At 31.6% G+C, this 22,557-nt stretch overlaps 2 protein-coding genes across 2 annotated transcripts in view; one reads left to right on the forward strand and one right to left on the reverse strand.

Moving 5' to 3' along the window:
* Positions 1–1,719: 1,719 nt before the first annotated feature.
* LOC130445964 (growth arrest-specific protein 2-like) overlaps positions 1,720–22,557 on the forward strand; it is a 59,754-nt gene continuing 38,916 nt past the window's right edge. Inside the window, exon 1 of the mRNA XM_056781906.1 lies at positions 1,720–2,093. The gene's annotated coding sequence lies outside the window, so the exon portion shown is untranslated. The remainder of the gene's footprint in view (positions 2,094–22,557) is intronic.
* On the reverse strand, positions 10,975–14,386 carry LOC130443465 (juvenile hormone acid O-methyltransferase-like). The gene is made up of 3 exons (XM_056778153.1): positions 14,010–14,386; positions 12,290–12,564; positions 10,975–11,150 (listed from the first exon to the last, which is right to left on the reverse strand). Exons 1-3 carry the CDS (start codon positions 14,384–14,386, stop codon positions 10,975–10,977), a joined length of 828 nt encoding a protein of 275 aa, XP_056634131.1.

Below are 22,557 nucleotides of genomic sequence, written 5' to 3' on the forward strand. Positions count from 1 at the left end.
ATTACCAACAAGAACGCTAACAGATCTAATAAGCAAAAGAAATAATTACTGCGTTCGACTATGTAGATCTGTATCGTTCAGCAATCCAATCAATCTCACTGCTCAGTTAGTGTTCGGTTATATACATTTTTAAACACTAAAATCTCTTTGCTCCTAATCTTCAAAGGAAGCTCTCGGATTTGTTTCTTTGGCATTTTATCTAACAATTTGAATCAAGAGTTGTTTGTACTTATATATTGGGTATTGTTTTTGTGTATATAAAATAAATAGTCTTATTCGTAATGCATAAGAACTGATTGAGTATAATACTTAAAATACACGAATTGATAGTCAACTTCAGTGCGAATTGGTTCTATATTGCAGCTAATGAGCACTTACAAATTCAAGTTTTGTACTTTCTTCACTATTTACTGTTGTGATCAGCTGACTTCAATTATTGTGGTTTGTTTTCTACGCTATTCGTTTAATGTTCGGCAATTGCCACGATCGATATGTACAACTTATGATCACGTGATACAAATCGCTCTCCGCTTGCTCGGTTCCGCGCACATTACCGAAAGCAACTATAGGCGAAAAGAGATAAGAAGGAAGTTGTTGGAAGCAATGGTGGTTCCTCAATAATTGCACATGTGCACGTGCACCCCCAAATTTAATGCCTCCTCTTAGAAAAAAGCTTCTGTTCCAATCTCATCTTTCAGGATATTTACATAAGTATTCATTTTATTCATGAACAAACACAAATAGCTTGTAAGTCGGCAAAAACTCTAAACTAAAACTCCCGAATTGAAGTAGATCCGGAACATAACATTTGCCTGCGATCGATCCTGTGTTTGACCCAGCAAGCATTTTTTTTAACTTTCTTTTTTCTTTTCGACATAGCATTAACCGCTAGTGCAGCTACAAGCCTTCTAGGCAACATTTTACATCTGTTAGTAAATGCAAAGTGGACACGGTTCTGAGACAACTCTCAGAAAATGCGAATTCTCTCTTGAGAGAACTGCACTAGATAATTTTCTCTCAAATGGACAGCTTGAGAGTAACTCTCAACCGTTCACTGGCGCAAGGATCTCAAATGAACGGGCACTTTTAAAACGAATAAAAATTTTTCTTAAAAGTACAATAGATTCCCTCGCGATATTATATATTGAGGAAAAAATGATTTTGATGAATTTAGTAGCTATTGTTTACTCTCAAAATTTGTCAGTCTTTAATTCGAATAGTGTATTTGAAAAATAAAAACTATTACTTCTGTATCTATAAAGACAATTTCTTGGCGAAGATGAGTACCCAGCAGCAAGGTAAGTTATTAATTTTTTAATACGATCCTTCAATTTGGTAAGCAAGATTCACGGTTTGATAGCGCAATTTTTTTCACCTCACGTAGTTCGTACCAAAAGTTTTGAACCCCGCGTCTCCGTTGAATGTAAGTAGTAATGTTTAGCACATTCTGTCGATACCAATCACCATCGTTGTACAATTAAATTATATAAATAAGATAAATTATCAGCAGTTTCAGTAAATTTTCAGCATAATAATATTAATTCGGTTATGAAAATAAATGATTTAGGAATGTAAATATTGGCTTTATTATCAATAATAAATTCAAGTAAAAAAAATATGAATAAATAAATGCCCAAATTAATTAACTAATCATACTTTTCTCTGTGTACTAATAACGTTCCCGGCTCTCTAACTACAAATGCCCTTTCGCTCAGACTCAATCGCAAGAGAGCGAAAGCGCAATGAAAACAGCTGACAATATCCAATACCACCGAATTTACTATACATTTCATACCATAACTTCTACGTCCTCGTCTGCTGCAACTACGCTGAATGAACACCTAATGTAAAGACTGCATCTCAATCGAATGGCTTCCGGCTGCGGGTAATATCAATTGGTTCTCTTGTGAAGTAAATAAACACAATAGTAGATTGGTTAGATAGACGTGCCGGTGCGTAAGAAAAAGCAGTGGTTGTTTATTTACATTTCTTTCAAGTTTCGTGAATGAAAAACTGTGTTTTGTAGCGTGTGTACTATGGATTTTTTATATAATTTGATTGGTTGAAGTCACTGTATACCGGATTTTCGAAAAGTAAGTAATACTATTTTATTTTTAGAACATGCACATTGGATCATTTTAGATTTATAATATTTTTAGTTGAACAATCTCGGAAGTCTGTATAAAAAAACTTATGAAAATTTTTTGCACTAAAAACGTTAATTGACGAGTATAAAAGTGAAGTTTATTTATTATTCCGTTTACACATATTTATTTTTTTATTTTTTATTTTTCTAATAAAGTTAATTTAAAAAAATGTTATCGATTTCAATTAAAGATACTATAAAATTTCTTGTTGTTAATAATAATAATAAAGATGATACATTTAATAATTCACTATCGAAATTAACAAATGCCACAATAAAAATCTTATTGATTGTTAATTGGAGTTTTTATTGGTATTTATTTCATACTGTCTATTTTCTACCAGAGGTGTTACACTGAGAAGGGGGAAATTTGAACATAAAAATATATATAATCTTTTTTGAAGATCTTTTTTTGGAATTGTTCTGGTTTTCGTTTAATGTACCTATAGAAATTAGGAAGAATAATTAAAATCATTAAGCATAAATCAAATTATCAGCATTGATAGGTAAATAAAGAAACAAATCAATAAAAAGCTTTAACAAAATTAGTAATAAATTTCAAATTGCTGCTGAATACAATTGTACATAGGAACCGAGAAATAGGAAAGTGTCGTCATTTAATATATATCTAAACCTTCATGATATGAATAAAAATTTACAATGTTCCTAGGGGTTGACTACGATTTGTTGATTTGATTTATCATCATGTTAATCTTTTATAGGATTCAAGTCAATCGTTTAAAAAGGAAATCAATTAATTTCTTCCTCGCTATTTTTCCGAAACCGAACTCAAAGAATGAAAAACAGTAGTAATTTGCAAAATTCTTTATCGACTATACCACAACCTTCTAATTGCTTGAGAAAAGAAAATTGTTAGTAATGAAAATAACCAATTGTTTGGTATGGTATATAAATAAACTAAACTATGTTACTCCAGCCATCATCCCCTGGTTTTTTTGGTTTCATCCTCATAATATTAACCAGGTTTATTATTATCGTACATCGAGAGATTTCTCGCAGATTCGCGGTGAACTCGATCATTTTCTATAGTTGGCTACAATTCGTGCAGTATAAACAGGATTCGTGCTCATTGGAATATTAATAGTGAAAACATATGAATAATTCCAAATAGACTTACTAAACTACAAAATTATACTGATCATATTTTATAGGAATTTGAATCAATTAATTATGTTACAATAATGTTTTAACTCTTGATAAAAGCATATAAAACTGAATTTTTCATTTTTTTTCTTTCAATATATGAATAAAGTTTAGAACATTTATTGATGATTCTGTTTTATTAAACACAATCCTCGTCATTGTACAAACACATTCACCGTTAAAGGATTCAATCTCCTATCCAAACTAAAATATCAGGTAATAAGTATGCGATTACATACAACTTAATTGCGCAATAGAAACGATAAAAGACACAGAAAATACATCAATTTTGAGTGTCTTAAGTATACACTGGATCGAGATCAAAATTCTGTCGTGAGATTACCAATTCACCAATAAACAAACATCGAAGCAAAGTGAAGAAAAAAATGTAATAAAATATATTTCAAATAAAATATCCAACATCTAATGTTAGACATACTACTTAATTTTGCTGCTAATAATAAGTTATAGTGATAATTAATGTGATTTTTTATTGTTGGGATATGATTTTTTCGCAGAACCTATGTATTTCCCAGGTATTGTCCCATCCGATTATAATCTTTCCGTCATCTGTCCCAATAATAAAAAGTATCTCAATAACGTCTCGAACCGAAAATTTTTATCAAACATCACACAAATTGTACAATGAATCCCACTTAGCGTAATATTCAAGTAAAGGTATGTGCATATTTCTAAAAATAGAGACGATCTTCTTTTTTAAATCATTAATAGTTCTGGGTATTTCTGTACGCTAAAGACTTTCTTCTTGAATATACCATATATGTAGGCATCCGGTGGTGTAAAATCGAGAAAATTTGATGGATACTTGAAATTAGAAATTTCCTGCAGCGTTGTGACTGGTTACTGTGGCCTCTTTAAGCCACTGGTTTTTGAAAAAATGACAGGTTTGCCATCCTGCCCCCCAAACCTCAATGAAATTCGGACCAAACACATAATAACTCTCAGTCTATCGAAATTGAGAGTTTTTAGCTTATCAATGTAATCCTTCAAGATGTAAGTGACTTACATCTAAAATATATACATTATTCAAGTCCTCATATTATATAACCTTAAATTGTTCACAATATACAACTATGGGATTCATATCTCGATTTGTTAATTAGCGCCCAACTTGAATTCGGCATGGAAATTCATTTAGGTCTTGAAAAATACATCGTATTGCTGATAGTAAATGACGGTCGGCAAAAAGTCGGTTCAGTTATTGCAAAACCTGATTGACGACACATCCTCATTTTTTCTTATAGTTACATCCCCTTTCTTTGGTTTAATCCACAGCCAGAATTATTAAGGCTCTCAACAATAGAAAGCATAATTGCGTTGTTTGATGTCTCTTTAGGAGATTACCATTTCCGTTCGAACGAAATCAATGTTCAACAACAAACACTCCTCAGTGATGGAACCCAATCCCACCTATAACAAAATTTTTTTGCACTATTAAAAACACAGCAACTGAAATCTAAACAAAATGGATATGAAAAAATATGCCCAATCAAACAAATAAGTGGAAAATTGGCTGATACTAATTTCACGTTTCAATAACAGTAATATTGTAGTAAATCAATGTTCTAATTTACTACAGTTATCGACCCTAACATATGAGGTTGGACCCAGAAGTACCTGGCTCAACAAGGAAAACACAAAAATGTTCGAAAAAAATATATTTATGTTTCAACGTAATCTCCTTTCAGCTACATGCACAGCGATATTCAATAAGATCGATACCCGTGGCCGTTTTTCTTTGATTTCTTCGCTCAAACGTAGCAATAAGTTCGCATTATATTCGCCGCTGATATATTTTCCTTTTTCATGCCAAACAATAGATAGAAACAGCTGCATTTGTTCCATTGTGAGCAAACATGGCATCCATCTTGCGCACAGCTTTCTAATGTCCAAATTTTCAGTTAATATGGGATGTACTACACTTCATGAAATGCCTATTATGCCTGCTACCTATCCGACGATCATCCCGGACCGCTTTGTGGATTTTCTTCTGATATTCGCAGTTCGTACAGCCTCTCTGTAAACTCTTCTACCCAATATTTTACTATGAAGTTGTACATTTCAAATAAAAGTTTGTATCACATAATGATGACTAATTTGTTCTATGTTTACAAACACAGAAAACGTTCATTATTGATGGCTATCAAATAAATACTAAACAACTTGGCGCCTTCAAACTTAAAACATATGCTGTATAAACTGTGTACTTTCTAAAACAGTGGTATGTTTCGAGCAACTATCGCCATCTCTAGGTCGAACCAGATACTTCTGGGTTCATTCTTGTAAACCTGTTACTAAGAGGACAAAATAGCAGATAAATCTTACTGTTGACATAAAAAAAGGTTCGAGTAGAATGCGATAACTATATAAAACTCATAAACTGAGTACATATCTACTGTCGGTTAATAACAAGATTGCGCCCCGTAGAAATATACAAAAATAGTGTAAACAAAAGTAACTTAGAGTGAATTTATAAAAATATTCATATAAACCTAGTAAGTATATATAAACCAAACTTTCGATATAGTAAATTCATTACTTGTCAAAGATAAACTCTATTTAGTTGAAGCATATTAAATTAAAACACACTGTATATTGCAAAAGGTTACAAACGTTTTTCTGTCAAGTAAGTAGGTATAGATTGTTAGACGACAAAAGAAATAATTAGGTATATAATGACTATAAACGAATATAACTTCCTATGTAAATTATTATTCAGTCGTGGGTTCTGTTACAACTGTTGAAAATCCCCATGTGAATACAAATATTCACTAAAAGAAGATTATATCAAAATAAGAATAATAAAACGTAATGCACAGAACCAGTTATGGGTTAAGCCGATAAGAATTAAGTTGATAAGTATACGAAGAATGTTAAAAAAATTTAGAAACATCTGGTCGTAAAGGTTTAATATAAAACTTAAAATTACAAAACCTAATCTAATAATCATAACAAATGCGATGTTTCAATCGAAAAGGTCTCAAATTACATATCTATGTATAAAAATAATGATCATCACATCGAAGAAATAAGATGTTGTAATTATAATGAAAAGACTCCTATTGAATTGATCATAGTGTGGAAAATACGAAACGACTTCTAGAATGTTGTATTTTCGGTATTCTCCGTTTTTTTATAAAATAGTTCAACCTTAGTTACATATCCCGGATGATAAATATATTCAAGGTTTAAAATCCAAAGGTTCTATCCAAAAATCCCAAGGGTTACCTATTTCTCAGTTATAAAGGTGTGTTAACAATCTATAGGGTAATGTATACGTGAGTGTACTGGTGTACTTTTTGGTTTAGGCTTTATGCCTGGGAAGTTAGATTACTTGAATACTCCATTAAAAACATAGATATAACTGAAGGTTTATTTCTCAAACTTGAGTTATCTGGAGAATAACGTTAACCGAAAGATAAGTACAACTGAAGACAACGGCCGTAAATTATACTAAACAATCACACTGAAGCAGAATGTTTGAAGAAACTAGAGATCTATTTAATATTGTGCTACAAATGATCTTATGAGTCAGTAGATCAACAAACACTAAACTTCTAAGTAGAATAAAACTCGAATACCTTGAAAATGCATTGAGAGAGAATGACTTAGATTTAGACAAATATAAAAGGTTTGTACGTGCAATCTAAAAAATTCATCGTGCGCGCTCTTTGCTATAGCTAAGCCGAACATGTAAGCTACAACTCTTCGTATAGCCTAAGAACAATGATGAAATGCTGTCATTTGAGATAGTTCAGGGAGGCTAGCTAACCACTTTTGAAATCAGTCAAACCAAATACCCAGGTACCTGCTACCTCGATACATGCTGGAATTATATCGATGTTTCACAAAACCTGCACTCAATTCAAGACTTCGATTAGAGATCCTATGGAAATGCGTAGGTTGTTCCTACTTAGGTCGATGTATTTATTAGACCATTCACGGTCATAATTTCCAAGGAACAATCTCGAGTGTCTAAGACAGAATACTTTCATCAAAGTGCTCGGCTGTATTTTCCATTTTCCTCTACTCTGCTTTTCTGATAGTTTTCTCATATGAAATTGAACGGTTCTGTTCCGGTGAATGAAATTAATAAGAGGGTCACAACTGCTGACTCGTGATGTAGAAAAAGATACAGAATAAATAAAGGAAGAAAAAAGAAAATAATTCATCTGCATTGATTCATAATTGAGATAAGGAATATTAGGATAGAACCAACGAATTTCAACCTTCGATAAAAGAAAAGTAAAGTAAAAATAAAATGTGAAATTATTTTTCTTATGCCTACCTTGAATTTCGTGTGCTTAATTCTGTAATTTAGACAAGTTGCCTTTTTCTTCATCGCCTCCATGCCTAGTCAGATCTAAAGTTGTCACTCCATATCTGTCTCCCTCGTCGGATACTCCTGCAAGCTAATTTATCGCAAGTAATTTTTACAATTCGTGTATTGACTATTCGCTTAAGGTGCCTGTTCTATTGTGTCCTTCTATTTAGTTCATTCATTTATTTTGCATGTCTTAATAATTGCTTCGTATCTTTGTCGTCTCCAGTTTTTACGTGTTTGCCATGTCTGGTGCAGAGATATGAAGGGAGGAATAAACTTAGACGCCGTGCAGAATCCATTTTGATCTTTGTATATGTTACAATGTTGTCAAGTGTATGTCATAAAATTATTGCGCAGGTGTGTCAAAATGATCAGATTTTTTATAACCATTATGTTCAAATTAGTATTTCGTCTCATAAAGGGCTGCTAAAATAAATAATACCAATATATAATGTTTATAGTTTTAGTTGGAATGGTGGTCAACTGACAACGCTGTTATAGCTGATTCAGTGCATTCGGTATTGAATATCATTTGTACATCAAGATACCCGTTGCTTTGAGTTGTGTAATAAGTATTTTCTTAAAAATCTAGCACCACTAAATTAATGGTACTGGTAAATTTACAATGATTAAAGTTAAAATGACGACTACACTTTGTGAGACGCATTATATCGAGTTAGTACATACTTCTAAAAACTTTTCTTGAAATACAACCTCAAAGATCTTCGCATGTATGCACTTATGTATAATATAACAATTTTTATGCAAATTAAGAAGTAATGTCTAACACCTATAATAGATTATCGTATTTTCAAATTTGTCGCTAAATCTGAGATCAAAATGGTAGCTAACGGTTATTGCTTCATTTTTGTTTCATTGTTTCTTCAATATCTCTGGTCTGGTCCTGTTTTAGGCGATATACGTCTTTTACAACCTTACTACTGTCTTAGTTTCTGTTTGAATTTGTTCGCTCCACCAGATTGATTTGTTTAAAAAATGATTTTGGTATCTTTTATGACTTATCCTGAAATTCGATTACCTATATCTTCACACTTCTAGACCCCAAACTTATTGTCAATCACTACAAATATTTTTTTGATCATAAGCTATTTATTGCCAATTTCTGTTTAATATCAACTAAGAATTTTGACGTTTTTCTATTATTCTCCGTCGCAGCATATTAGTTAAGCTTTGATTAATAAACATTCTCATAACAAGTCGTAAGAACTCAATATTTCAATATAATTCAATTCTTTCACTATTATTGTAATCTTCTTTTCACTGAAATCAAGTTTACTACCATTTTGTAGAAAGTGAAAAAGCTTTCCAAAATAAAAATGATAAACTAACATATGCTCAGTATTAAAATGACAAATTTGAAACTTGATCGAGTCCTGTACTGTATAGACGCACCTTTTTATTTGTTGTCACAAATCCTTATTTTTTATTCACGCTGGCACTCGCTAAACGTAAGGTTAAACTTCCGTGGGCTCCGATTGTACCTACTCTTCGTAACATCCGATTTAAATTACGAAATCCTGACGAAATTTAATGCAGATAATCCCGTCTAAGTATACGCTTAATCAATTCGTTTTTTTTTCACACAATGGACAATTTTAAATAAACATTACGTACTTTCTATAAATATACAAATTAAGAAAATTAAGAATTTTTTTAAAATGGTGTGAAATATTAGGCTATAGAAATTAAAAAAGCGACTAACATGATATAATGGTATAATTTATTCAAATATTGTTTTCTGTTTTTTACTTCACGTACCATATACCTTTCACCATTCAATTCATATTATCATTCTTCGGGACGTATCATACATACATACCATACTATGGTTTCTCATCTCATCCGTACTGGAGTTTTCTAAGTTCTATTTCAATATCGGAGCATTCCTATAAAGGCAATTCCTTACTCTGATTATATACCCTCTCTAGCAATTCAAAATGCTATATAGTTGGTTTAGTGAGATCGCGAGATATGGATCTTGATAACTCATAAAGCTATGTTCAATTGCCAAAAAGTATCTACCTATAGTTAAATTTGTGTGATTAATTATTCTTTTAGCTCTTGGTCAATACTGTGGCGATCTGTCAACGGGAAATTGTAAGCTCAATAAGCTGAATTGGAATTTCTGTAACAGTTGGTGATATTCATACTGTTTACACTACACTACACTTTACACTCATACTGTCTGACGCGCGCCTCGATAACAAAGTTATCGAGACTGAAGGTAAACCAAAACCTAATAACTTGACTTATCTGTTTTATACTAAATTTATGGTAAACAGTGAGGTGGAGTCCTTTTATATCTTCTGTTAACAAATAACAAAACAAAATTTCATAAGAAAAATATAACTGGAGAGTGTAACCTATATTTAGGAATCACAATATACTGAGAAGGCGACGACAGAGCATATGAAAGCTATTTCGAAAAAAAGCCTCCCAGAAATGGATTAAACGATAGAATACATGCATTGCTAATGAAGGGCACTACTTTCAAGGAGCTTCATTCAATTTTTAATTAGTTAGCTAGACCTTCTTTTAAATATGTTCAGTTTCCTCCGCCCAGTTCTTTTCTGATGATCATTACAAATGCTCAAATTCTTCTATGGAATCCACGACCTACCCTCCTTAGAAATAACTTCTGCTTTTCCACCCTGCTAAATTTAATTCTATGAATGAATCTGTGATATTTTTTTCCGATGGACCTTTTTATTCGTATAATATAAAAGAAATATCCCATGCCAAATGCTTCCTTGACACACACCTACTTTTTAACAATATTTTCAATGACCATTTTGCATAGAGTTTCCTATTGTATGTTGATACAACACTTGTTAACATGCATGTCCTCTAGCACTAGAAATATTTACATATGTGTTCCAAAGACTAAATAATTTTGGTTTTGGAAGTAAGCAGGAATCAAATAATCGTAGAACCAAGGAAATAAGATAAGTATTAATAGTTCTATGGTATTTTATATTGAAGTAATCTGAAGAGGATTATGAAGATCTGCGACCACCGCCCTCTCATTTGTTTTTTTTCATAGTTTTTGTCACAGGAATATTAGAATACATATTATCAAGCATTATTTAGGCTGACTTTAGGTTTACTAGGAACGGAAAATAGTTCATTATATGAAAAACTAATGAGAATAGCTTCCACAATTATTGAAACTTTCGATACTTAATAATTACTTTATACTACAGCTGATATTTCTTACTAAGTTGTGTAACGTAAATGAAAAAAATTAGGAATCTATCAAATTGTTCATTTGAAACTACTACTGTCTTATTTATATGGTTTATTTCGTGGCGAAAATTACATGAAGAGTATTTTTAACTATACCTACACCATCATTTACTTTTTCATCAAAAACTATCACATTGTTTTGTATTTCATTGAAATAATCTTCTTTGTACTCTGCAATGTCTTCAACTGGAATATTCGATAATAATGGGTTAGTTGAGAGAAATAAACCTAAAAATTAATTTAATGAACTCAAGAATATGAATTTGGTAATTTGATAAAACGATATTATTAAACTTATATTCAACCCAAGCTCTATTAGGACAACAAGAATTAAACAGAATGTGATCACTTTCATTGCATTCTAATTGGTGCCTCACTTTCTAATGATCCACAATATTGATTTTTATCAAATATCAGGTTCAAGTTTCCTATGAAATTCACTCCATTGAACCCAAAATTTCCCACTTATTTTTCCATTTATATACTATTTCACTTGTAGAACACGTACTATACTACTATATACTGAGTTTCTCGAATCAATTTTCGTAATTACCTGAAGATGGTATTGGTATATATTGTTTTTCGTTAATTTACATTTGATTGTGATCACTTTCATCAAACTTAATCCCAACTACTCATTTTGGGTAAATATGTGCTTCCTCTTTATTTTGTGCCACTTGTTGTTTCATTCTTTTTCATTGTTTCAAATATTTGATTTATCTTGTAGCAATTTTACTTTTCCAAATGTAATTTGTCCTTAAAATTAGATATCGTAGCGTTTCCTCATAAACTGTATCATCTATATCATCGCTATCATACGAGACTTTAAAAAATTATTGACTAGTTTTTTCAGAAGAAATTGGGTAATGAATAGTTAGTTCTGTTTTCATTCTATTTGTGGGCTTCGCTCTTGTTCTTTCAAGTTCATTTTTTTTATTATCGGCAACAACGTATTCGATATTTCATAACAAAATAAATTATTAGTTATCAGTGATTCTATTGTTAAATTTGGGTTAAACTGTCAATAATATAAGTAGTATAATCTCAAGTTACTTAAATTGATTAGATAATCATTTTAAAACATGAAATTAACGTTATTTTTATAGATTGTACAATCAATATAAACGGTATTCCTTACTAGATTGATTTTTTAATGTAATCCAAAAATTTTTCTGATAATAATATGCCACTGTGATGATCTTGAAAATCATACATTTCCCTATGCTTTATATTGCTCTTAAAGGACAGTATTATTACAATGAAATTTGATTTTTACTTCATTCAGTTGAAATGATTTTCTCTAATCAAAGTGTCTTTGATCTCTCTAAGAGCAGAAATTATATTTATGAAAAACCTGTAATTCTTGCCTTGCCATTCTTCTTTTTCTTTAAATTCGTAAACGCATGGCTCCGATTTTAAATGATATTCCTTAAAACCTCCATGTTTGATATCATTCTCTACACCTTCTCTGGGATTAGGAAGATAATAATAAGGGGATACAATTTTGTCATGTCCATATTTATTCCATCTATGATGCTTTGAAAAATTGTGGAAAACTATGTCTAAAGGGCTGCGTTCCAATGATATTTGAAATGTTTGTCCTCTTGGTTTCAACATATTGTGGATATTTTTGTACATTTGTCTAAAAAAATATATTGAACATAAAATGAGCGATTAGATTTTGAAAATTCATTACAAAAAAGCACCCAAACATAACAAGTGTTTTGAATAAATTTTTACAAAACACCGCACTCAACTTCACAATCGCATTGGCTATTGCTTTGGTGCTGGGTCATAACCATAACACCGTAACTTATCACTAGCAATATCCTTCGACATAAAAAACCTGAAAGTTGATCAATTGTCACTCGACGGTTTCTAAGCACAAGATCTTGAACTATTCCAAATCTCAGACAAAACGAAATAAAAACAAAATAGCGCTAGCACTGCAGACGACGATTAAGCCACATCCATATCACAAACGGTACTGAACTGGTAATGAATTGCGCTAATGTCCAGCACAAGGAATGCGTACTACAGAATCTTCGCCCATGGCAATACTATTTTCATAATTATTGCATCCTCGTAGTTAACACTGAAACCGTGATAATAAGAACAATGGATAATTCTTCATATTTTGAATGAAATTAGAAGAACTAAACGATGTACTTAATTGACATTAATTTGAGGTTTCTATGAAATAAATATACTAAAAATAATGAAAAACAAGATAAGAGGCATAATCAAAATAAAAATTCTTCTTTCTGTTTTCTAAAATAAATGCGAATTTATAAATCATTTAGAATTTATACCAACGAATAGGAAAGGAGAAACAATAGGAAAAACAGCTACCAAATTAAAAGGAGCAGCAAGTTTAAGAGGAAGCAAAGAAATTTGGTTTAGAGATATCTTAGGTAAGACAAAATATACAGTTATGAAACGAACAAAAGGTAAGTGTCAAAAACTGAAAATAAAATTCTTATCTCAACTATTTAAAAAAAAAACATGATGTCCATTTTGATCTATTTTTAGCATATTTTGTGATGTCACTTTATCACTATTTTCCATGCCAAAAGATCATCAAAAATAAATATGTACTCAACAAAATACTGAAACAAGATCTTTATTATATTGGCAAACAGAAGGTGGTCGCTTCCAAATTCTGCTCTGTTCAATCAAACATGGAGATCTTCTATTGTCCTCTTATTGTGATAAATGATTTGATATGTCTATCTTCTATTCTAGTATATATGTTTTCGTTGACATAATGAGTTCAATATTCTTAAGTTGATTACTTTTCCCGCTCTTAGTTCTAATTTTCTTCTTTGTGTTTTCGTATTATTCGTTATCTTTCAGCCCTACCGTGGCATCAAAAAATCATCTGCCCATTCCCATCATATTGATGAATTAGCGCAATTTTACTCTGTGCCTTCCAACGTAATTCATTCTATTTCTTCATTCTGTGCTCAAATTCTCAGTTGTCTCATGTCTATTATTCATTTATTTCTGTTATTGCTTCTCATATAAGAATAAAGATATAAAAAGGAATTACATTTCTCCATCATATTTCAATTATAAATAACTTACTTGGGATTTTGTACTAAATGATTCGTGAAAAAACTCAAAATCAAATCAAATCTATTTTTGAAATCATCTGGAACAAATTGTGTATCGATAGCAAGCTCTTGAAATGTCATATTGGGCCAAGAAACCGACTTCCTAGCATAATCAATCATTTTCGTTGAAATGTCTGTTGCAATATATTCTTTATAATCGTTTGGAAAGTTTGGTCGTACGGATATTTCATAATTGGTCCCATCGCCAAATCCAAATTCTAAAATACTCGCATTCTTAGGCCAATGTATTGCTGATCTATATTTTTTCACTAGATGTGAGGTATGTTGTGTTAGAAGGATTCTAGAAAACTTAGCGTATAATTCCGGAAAAAAAAAACTGGAGGACATTATTAGTACTACACAACACAGTGATTTCTTCAACAGAAAGAAAGTATGAAATACCCATTAAAAATAAAAAAAACGTCATTTATACATTAAGATTATCTTATCCTTATCTAGTTTTTATATGTTAAAAGAAAATGATATTTAAACAAGGTGTTTAATACTCATTTAAAGAAAAACTCTGTGTGCGAGGCTGAAATAAATAAAATACTGTCATATGAACCCGCAAAGATCTGAATAAAGAAAAGTGAAATATTTATACATAGAAAATGTCATTATAACTTTTTGAATTCAAATATACAAATATGATAAGAATATGATAATAACTTAATTAAAATCAAGTTAAAACGGCCATTAAATACAAGGTATAATGAAAAACACGGCAAATCGACTGGAAAATATTATAGGTGAACAATCATTGTCTCTGAAAGGGAATTAATGACAATAACAACGTTTGGTATGCAGAAGCTGGGGCGGAGCTACGCCAATGTGATTTTTTGGCGTTTTTAATATATTCTGCGCTTATCCAACACATAAATACAATTTTTTTTAAATGTTCTGAGCAAGCAAAAGCAGAAATATCTCCTTTCAATACCTATTTTGTCCAATCACAGCTGTGAAATCACTATTTCAGAACTTCGTTCCTTTCTATTTTCGCAATTAATATTATATATTTTGAGTTCTCACGTCCAGCTAAGCTATTTAGGAAACCCCATCCACTTCTGTCACCGGCATTATACTTCTTACCTAAGTCTAGAAATGAAGACAGTTATATAGCTGTAAAATGTGTTTGCGATAATGACCCGTATAGCTGCTGCTAGAAATATGTCAGTCCAAGTCTGTGTACCACTAAATCTAATATAACTGATTGTTACGAGTATAAAGTACTACCCTTATCTATGAATGCACTTATACTTATGTTGAGTCCATAACTTGAAGCAGCTCTGAAAGTCTTTCTCACAATGACTTTCTTTTTCTCTATTGCAGCTCTATCAATATCAGCTATAGGAAAAGCTAAAAGTTGCAGAGTGATAAATCTGTTGAGTAGATTGGATGTGTACTAACAGGTAGAGCTTCAATAGCCTTAAACTTGCAAATAAAATGCGACTTTTCGCACGACGCGTTATCCCATTTTTCCGATCTCTTTTTGACTTTTTGACCGAAATGTCCCACATCCCCAATCGCTCTCTTAATCAAACAAGATTAAGTCTTTTATATTTTTAAATTGCACACATTTCATTGCCATGGATATATTTTAATATTTCTTGATCTTATTTGGCACCTTTTATTAATTCGAATATTTAGAAACAAAATAATTAACGTTGCTCTTAAGTACAAAGAATTCACTGGTGAACCTCATTTTTCGTTACCTCGTAAACAAAATCTGTCACATGAGATATTGGAAAATTAACACTTCTTCATTCCTGTATTTACAAAAAAGTTGACCGTGGCTATGTCATAGGCCTCTTTTACATTAATGTAAATTCAAATGGAAACGAATATGTGGAACGTAATCCCACAGTGTTCTATCACTGCCTGCTAACTATAAGGAGTTTCAGTCAAGTTTATTCTTCACATGATGCCATCAGGTGACCCCAATATTTTACTAATTTATAGAAAATTGATTATTTTCTATTGAGATTATCGACAATGCTTTTAAATACCTACAAATTTTAACGACTTTTTGTTAAAACCACTGTTAAAAAATCTTTATCGAATAGATTTAGATATTGTTTAACCGAAATAAAGAATTATTTATACCTTTATTAAGATAAAATTTGGTTTTGTTTTCCTCATCTCTATTTCAATTTATTCGATTTCACGTTAAGATTATTTTTTATCTCGTTTGTAGACGCGATGCACACCTACTCACTCGAAGAGTTGAAGAAGAAGCTAATGAAAAGTTTACATATCCCGATTTATTTATCGCGAGGTTTTTTTGAAATTTACACTGTTATAACAAGTAATATAGTTGAAGATGTTCCGTTGAAATTCCCGCTCCGTAAAATCTTACACGGTTTTTTTACAATGCATTCGTATCATATTCCCAAGGTTTCAATTTTATTTTCATTGTCCATGCTGAATTGATATAAATACATTCCAAATAATGCTCATATACTACTACTGAGGCCACTCAAATCCAAGTTGAGTTTTGGCCTCGCCAACAAGTTGCATACATAATTTTATATCCTCAGCCTCCACCAAGTCTCCTTACATCTTCACACACTTGGTCATTCCATCTTGCCCTTCATGTTCCCATGCTCCCCTCTGGTTAACCTCTCCACACTCTCCTTATTGTTGTCTCTTCATCCCTTCTTCTCACATGGTCCAGCCACCTAATCCTTCTACTTCTTATGACAGCCACAATATCTGGTCGTCTATACCGGTCCCTGAGTTCTCTGTTTTTTAGTATTCTCCATACTCCTCCGTCGAAAATTGTCCACGCATCAGCTCCATACAATAAAACGGTCTGTATCATGATTGCGTATATTCTTATTTTCGTATTTTTTGACAGCAGTTTACTTTTAAGTAATTTCGATAGGCTCCAAAAACATCCAAATATCTTGTCTATGCACGTACCAAAAAATGTTTACGCAACTATTATAGTATCTGTGACGAAAAATAGGAGCAAACTGTCAATTTCAAATTTCTCATTAAATTTAAAAATACTCCTACTGAGTGCCTGAGTGCTATAAATTGTTGCAAGACATCTATGGGATCAATTCTCTATCTCGTATGCATGTTTTTGAGTGGTTTAAGTGCTTTAGTGATGGCCGAGAAGTCACTGAAGATGACCAGCGCCCAGGTCGCCCTGTGACTATTTCATCTCCGAAAACAGTGACCAAAATCAACCAAAGTATGCGTGCAAATCGTCGAATGAGCATCCGGATGATTGCCGAGGATGTAAATGCCGATAAAGAAACGGTTAGACAAATTTTATTCGAGGAATTACACATGACAAAAGTCTGTGCGAAGTTGGTGCCACAAAAACTGACTCCTGACCAAAAGCTTCTACGTCAACGGATCTGCTCAGATTTCCTCGAAAGGTTAGAAAGTTTAGAAAAAGATCTGCTTTGAAAGGGACCCGATTTAAGTCGATGGAAGCGATAAAGTAAAAAGCAACAGAGCACTTAAAGACACTCACCAAAGAAGACTTCCAGCACTGCTTCGATCAATGGAAAAAACGTATAGAAAGGTGAGTGGCAAGGGGAGGGGAGTATATTGAAGGAGGGCATTCGAATTTAGAATAATTGCCTCGTAAATCTCTATCATATTCCCAGTACTTGCTCATATATTCTCGAAAAATAAATAAGAGCATCTAAAATTATAATCACATACGTTCAATTAATACTTCCATTATCATACATCATTTGTAAGAATCTAATTTTTTCTTAGATAAAGTTTATGCCCATGTGAAGACCTCACGGCAAAGTTTCTTCGGATCAATGTTTATAGAATTAATGCATACCCAAATGGGATCGGTACACGAATGTGAGAATCCTTCAATAAAATACTAATAAGCATCGACGATACATAGACTATAAAATGATTTTGGGTGCCATTTTCAGTAAAATTATTTTTTACTAGGATATTGGCGACTGTGCGTGGGAAAGTAGTAGTTTAACAATAACAAGAACATCCTGATAATGCAATTGCTACTCATTCTGTTTCACATCGCGTAAATTTGTTTTATATTCAATTTAAACATTTAAAGTCCAATGGCCTTTGCCTCTTTTATTAGACGGTTTATTTACAGATCTTGAATCACGTTAATAAAATCAAAAGTCTAGCTGGTTTTAATGAGTTGAAATATATGGGTCGTTCTTGTAATGACACACGATATTGTACTTTTTAATGATAATTTACATTATAGTACTAACCTTGAATTAAAGCCTAGGTAGTATGAGGATACAAATTATATCCAAAATTATTTTCGTCTGTTTTCTTTAATCTTTGGGTAGAAACATCGAGTGACGTAGTGTCTATCATTATAATAATTCATTTGGTAAAATTTTTACAGCTTCATTTGAAATTACACAATCCAATTATTCCAAATTAACTTCAATATTTCTTTGAAACCTAAAAATAATATCTAAATCATTTATAGGTGGTAAAATGTAATACAAACAATCCATTATATGTCCTCCAGGTGTACCGAACAAGAAAATTCCTACGAATTTATGAGTACTGTTTTGCCATCTGTTCCACAGTATACAAAATTCTTTATCTGAAGATGCTATTCTGGTGATCCTTGGCAAGAATAATGATATAAATTTATCAAACTTTTATTTAGTTTTCGGTCCTCAATGAAAGTGCAAAAATTTCAAATTAATCCGACTTTTTGATTAGGAGGAAATTCAAGTTCAAAGTTCCTGTTACATAGTGTAAACTGATTTGTATAACTGAAGCTCTATTACACAACCAAACTAAAAAACAGTTGGTGAAAGAATTAAAGTGTGTATTAAACTTAAAATTTATTTAATTTTGGCATCAAAGATCAGTACGTGCCTTTGTATTCTATTTAGACACAATTTAAACAACACTATCGAAAGCTTTCAACTATCGAAATAATTGAAAATGTCATCAATACAAACAGAAGTATTCGAGATCATTTTTCTATTTTAAATCCGATTTTCGTTTATAAAGTAATTCAGTTTAGTGTGATTCGGTAATTTACACAATTATTCATTTTCTTTTTCGATTGTCCTTAAAAGTAAGTTTCTCGTTGAGTTATTGAGTTATTGTTCATTATGTTTTTATTTCAAGATTGATTGTAATAAACACCATTTTAAGAGTGGGTTATCAACAAGCCTGTCAACTTACTTAAATTTAACAACCAACCATTTCTTAATCTCTTCACAAACAGCGACAGTACGGAACCTATTATACCGGTCTAAATTTTTTTTCGGCAATGATCATAGAAAAAAATCTAATCCATTGGTTCTCACTATAACTATGCAGGCGATTGCCTGTGTTGTAAGTGGTTGAAAATCATATCCAAGCATCCATATTCGTAAGGTTTAATTAGGTTGGTAGGGACAACCTCGAACACCAGAGACCCACTAGATGACTAAACTTAGTTGATTACCTAGCACTTTTTCATCTTTCTTATTTTTATAATATATTTTTAAGCATTTCAAACCGAAACTCTCTACTTTTCCTATTTCTACAGTCATTTTTTCTTCAAGTCTGGGTTTTGGCAGAGCAGATGCTCGATCATTTCTTCTTCTCACTAGCACTCTCTGTAATAGTAAGCCGTTGTGACCCTCCCTTTCTGGTGTCTTGTGCCAACAGAACAATTTGTTTTTTCTGTGCCAATATATTGTTTAACAATTCGTTAGTAGCAGTTTCTGAAATTCTACATGCTTTAGAGTATCCTTTCACTTCATAGAGGCTTAGTTTAGTTGCTATGAATCTAGTAGATAGCTCATCACCATTTGTTATTTTGTTAAGATTGTTTTCAACGCTATATGCGTAGATTTTTATCTTTCTGAAGCACCACTTTCTCTGTCTGGTAACCTCCTCTTCTGCACAAATTTATGCTTGAAGGGTATTACATCCACTTCTTAATATGTACGACTTTTGGATGTTTAGCTCCAAGTACTGTTCAATTTTTTGTTACCGAGTAATTTGTAACGATTGAGATTTCTTTATCTTTCTTCCGATTCTTATCTTGTAATAATGTTTATTATTATTTGCTTAAAGTCCTTTTTCTGATCATATAGTGCGTGTTCTATAATATTAATCCTTCTAGTGCTGTTTGTGCAGTAGCTCTTAAGACAACAATGATTCCGAGTGCTGTTATCCTCTACTCTTTCATGAGATTCTTTTTGTTTCTATTGTTTTTTCATACTAAAAAGTCATAGATTCCTTCATGATTGCTGTGGACAATCAATACATTACCTTTGATTGTAGTCCTCATCTTTTATCAAACATCTACAGATGTAGGAGGCGTTAGTATGTGTAGAGTAAAGTAAATTCCTCGAATTCAACAAAAGTAGATTGAAAAATATATTAATTTGGTTATATCAACGTCTACATATTATTTTTTTGCAATTTAAGCGTAGAATAATATATAGCAACTACTTTAAACTATCAGCAATAATTAAAGATACTATAATAGATTACGGACAATGAGCTCCGTTCAGTTTTGCTTCAGTTGCGACTATATGTTACCGCTTGCTTCACAGTTATTTACTTTAATCAATGATTTCATTCTTGATCACACAAAATAATGGTAGAATTATGATTAACCGAAATACGTGCAGAAATGAAATTATTTTACGGATTGGGAACTTTGGAAATTTTATAAAACGAATGTATTTCTTGGTAATAATAATCAAAGTGAAAACATCCCGAGACATGCGAATTTAAATGAAAATTAGAAGCAGAGAAGTATCCAAACTAGTCCAACTCGTAATACTTCTAACTCTAATTTTGCAAATGTTTTTGTAAATGTGAATATCAAAAAATAGAAGTACTATAATTTGATGAATTCAAAACATAAATACTTTATATGATCTACAAACATAATTGGATTGATTTGACAAAATGAAGCATTGTGACCAATGTCGGTTAAGTGTAAAAACCTCTCATCATGACAATTCCTGGTTACTGTCAGATATGGATGGTACTAGTAAATGAATAATTATATGACTAAGCATATGGCAATTTGATCTGTTGAAGTGGCGGTAGTTTCAGTGAAATATTACACACTATTTGAGAACAGGAGAATAATGTGGTTTCTGCGCATGTCGATATTATATTGTCATTTGTCACCTAATTATGCTCTTTAAAGTTATATTAAAGATATTTTCAGGTTATTGTGACTTGTTCACAGAAAATAATTAAATATTAGATATTTTTGCAATTTGCAGTGATAGTCAGCCAAATACCAGAGGAGCCTATCTGGTAGGCTTGGTGAGTTTCTCAAAGGGTAATAATGCTACTTTTGTGACCAAAAACATTTGCGATATTTATTCAAGTTCATTAGATATTCGAAAAAAATCTTGATCTCTGATTCCTATCGATCAAGAAAACAAATAAAATTAGATAATGACATGCTAATGGTAGAACTGAACTCAAATATATATCAGTCAATCGAATAACTCTTCCTCAATCTTCTTTTGTTGACTGACCAGCCAAAAACATTTGTAGTAGAATGGAAAAGAGAGCAGAGCAGGTGTTTCGGTTTCGCGTAATCTGCCTGTAGAGAAAAAAGCTAACCAAGCCTTGACATGCAAAGTATTGCTTCAACAGCATTATACAAAATTGTTACGGTAATTTAAAAAAGCAAGCAAAAAAGGTAGGGGCAATCTTGAAATAAATCGTCACGAAGTACCGTGTTTGCATCCCAAAGACGCTTCTTTGTGTTTGGTGAAATATTCGCGGAATTGTTAATTTTGTAGTTCTTGAACAAACTGTAAATCTAGAATTTATTGTGAGCAATTGGTACAATATTTAATTGAAAATTATCCGTCAATTTTCACTAGAAAAGGTATTATTCTGAAGCACAACAATGCTATTTGCAAAACAAACCTTAAAAAAAATTAATCAATAGGGTAAGATCACACCCTCAGATTCCCATTTATTTTGATCGGTACAATCTTAGTGGTTAAAAATTTTAAAATTTTGATGATGTTACATATTGTATAAAGTATTAGTGAGTTTAAATTTAAAATCAAAAAAACAAAAGACATCATTGTAAGTGAATATTAGTAAAAGCTATAGAAAGACAAATGTTGGAATTTTGTGCAGATTCTTTACAGCATGCATAAATCGACAATTATAAGAAAAATACTTATTCATTGTACCACAATGAGTTTTTTGAAATGTATTTATTTCTATTTTTAAAACATTCTCCATCAATAGTCAAAATGGAATGTTTCAGATTAAGTTTACGTGAAACTTTGAAAGCACAATCGGTAATTATATTCATAATGGTCTTCCAGATTTCAGATAACTATTAGATAAACAACGAATAAAATAATCAAAAAATATCTATACGTAAAAATTGACATGAATAAACTTTGAAACTTATTAACAGAAATACGATAACAAAATTAGTATATCATTTATTTGTTAATGTCTGTGAAACAATCTTTATTTTACCTACTTTCTTTGTTCTCATTGTCACGTTAGATATTGTAACTTTTTGTGTTAAACATCAATTTCTT

This window comes from Diorhabda sublineata, chromosome 1 (genome assembly GCF_026230105.1).
Source record: "Diorhabda sublineata isolate icDioSubl1.1 chromosome 1, icDioSubl1.1, whole genome shotgun sequence".
Lineage (NCBI taxonomy): Eukaryota > Metazoa > Arthropoda > Insecta > Coleoptera > Chrysomelidae > Diorhabda > Diorhabda sublineata.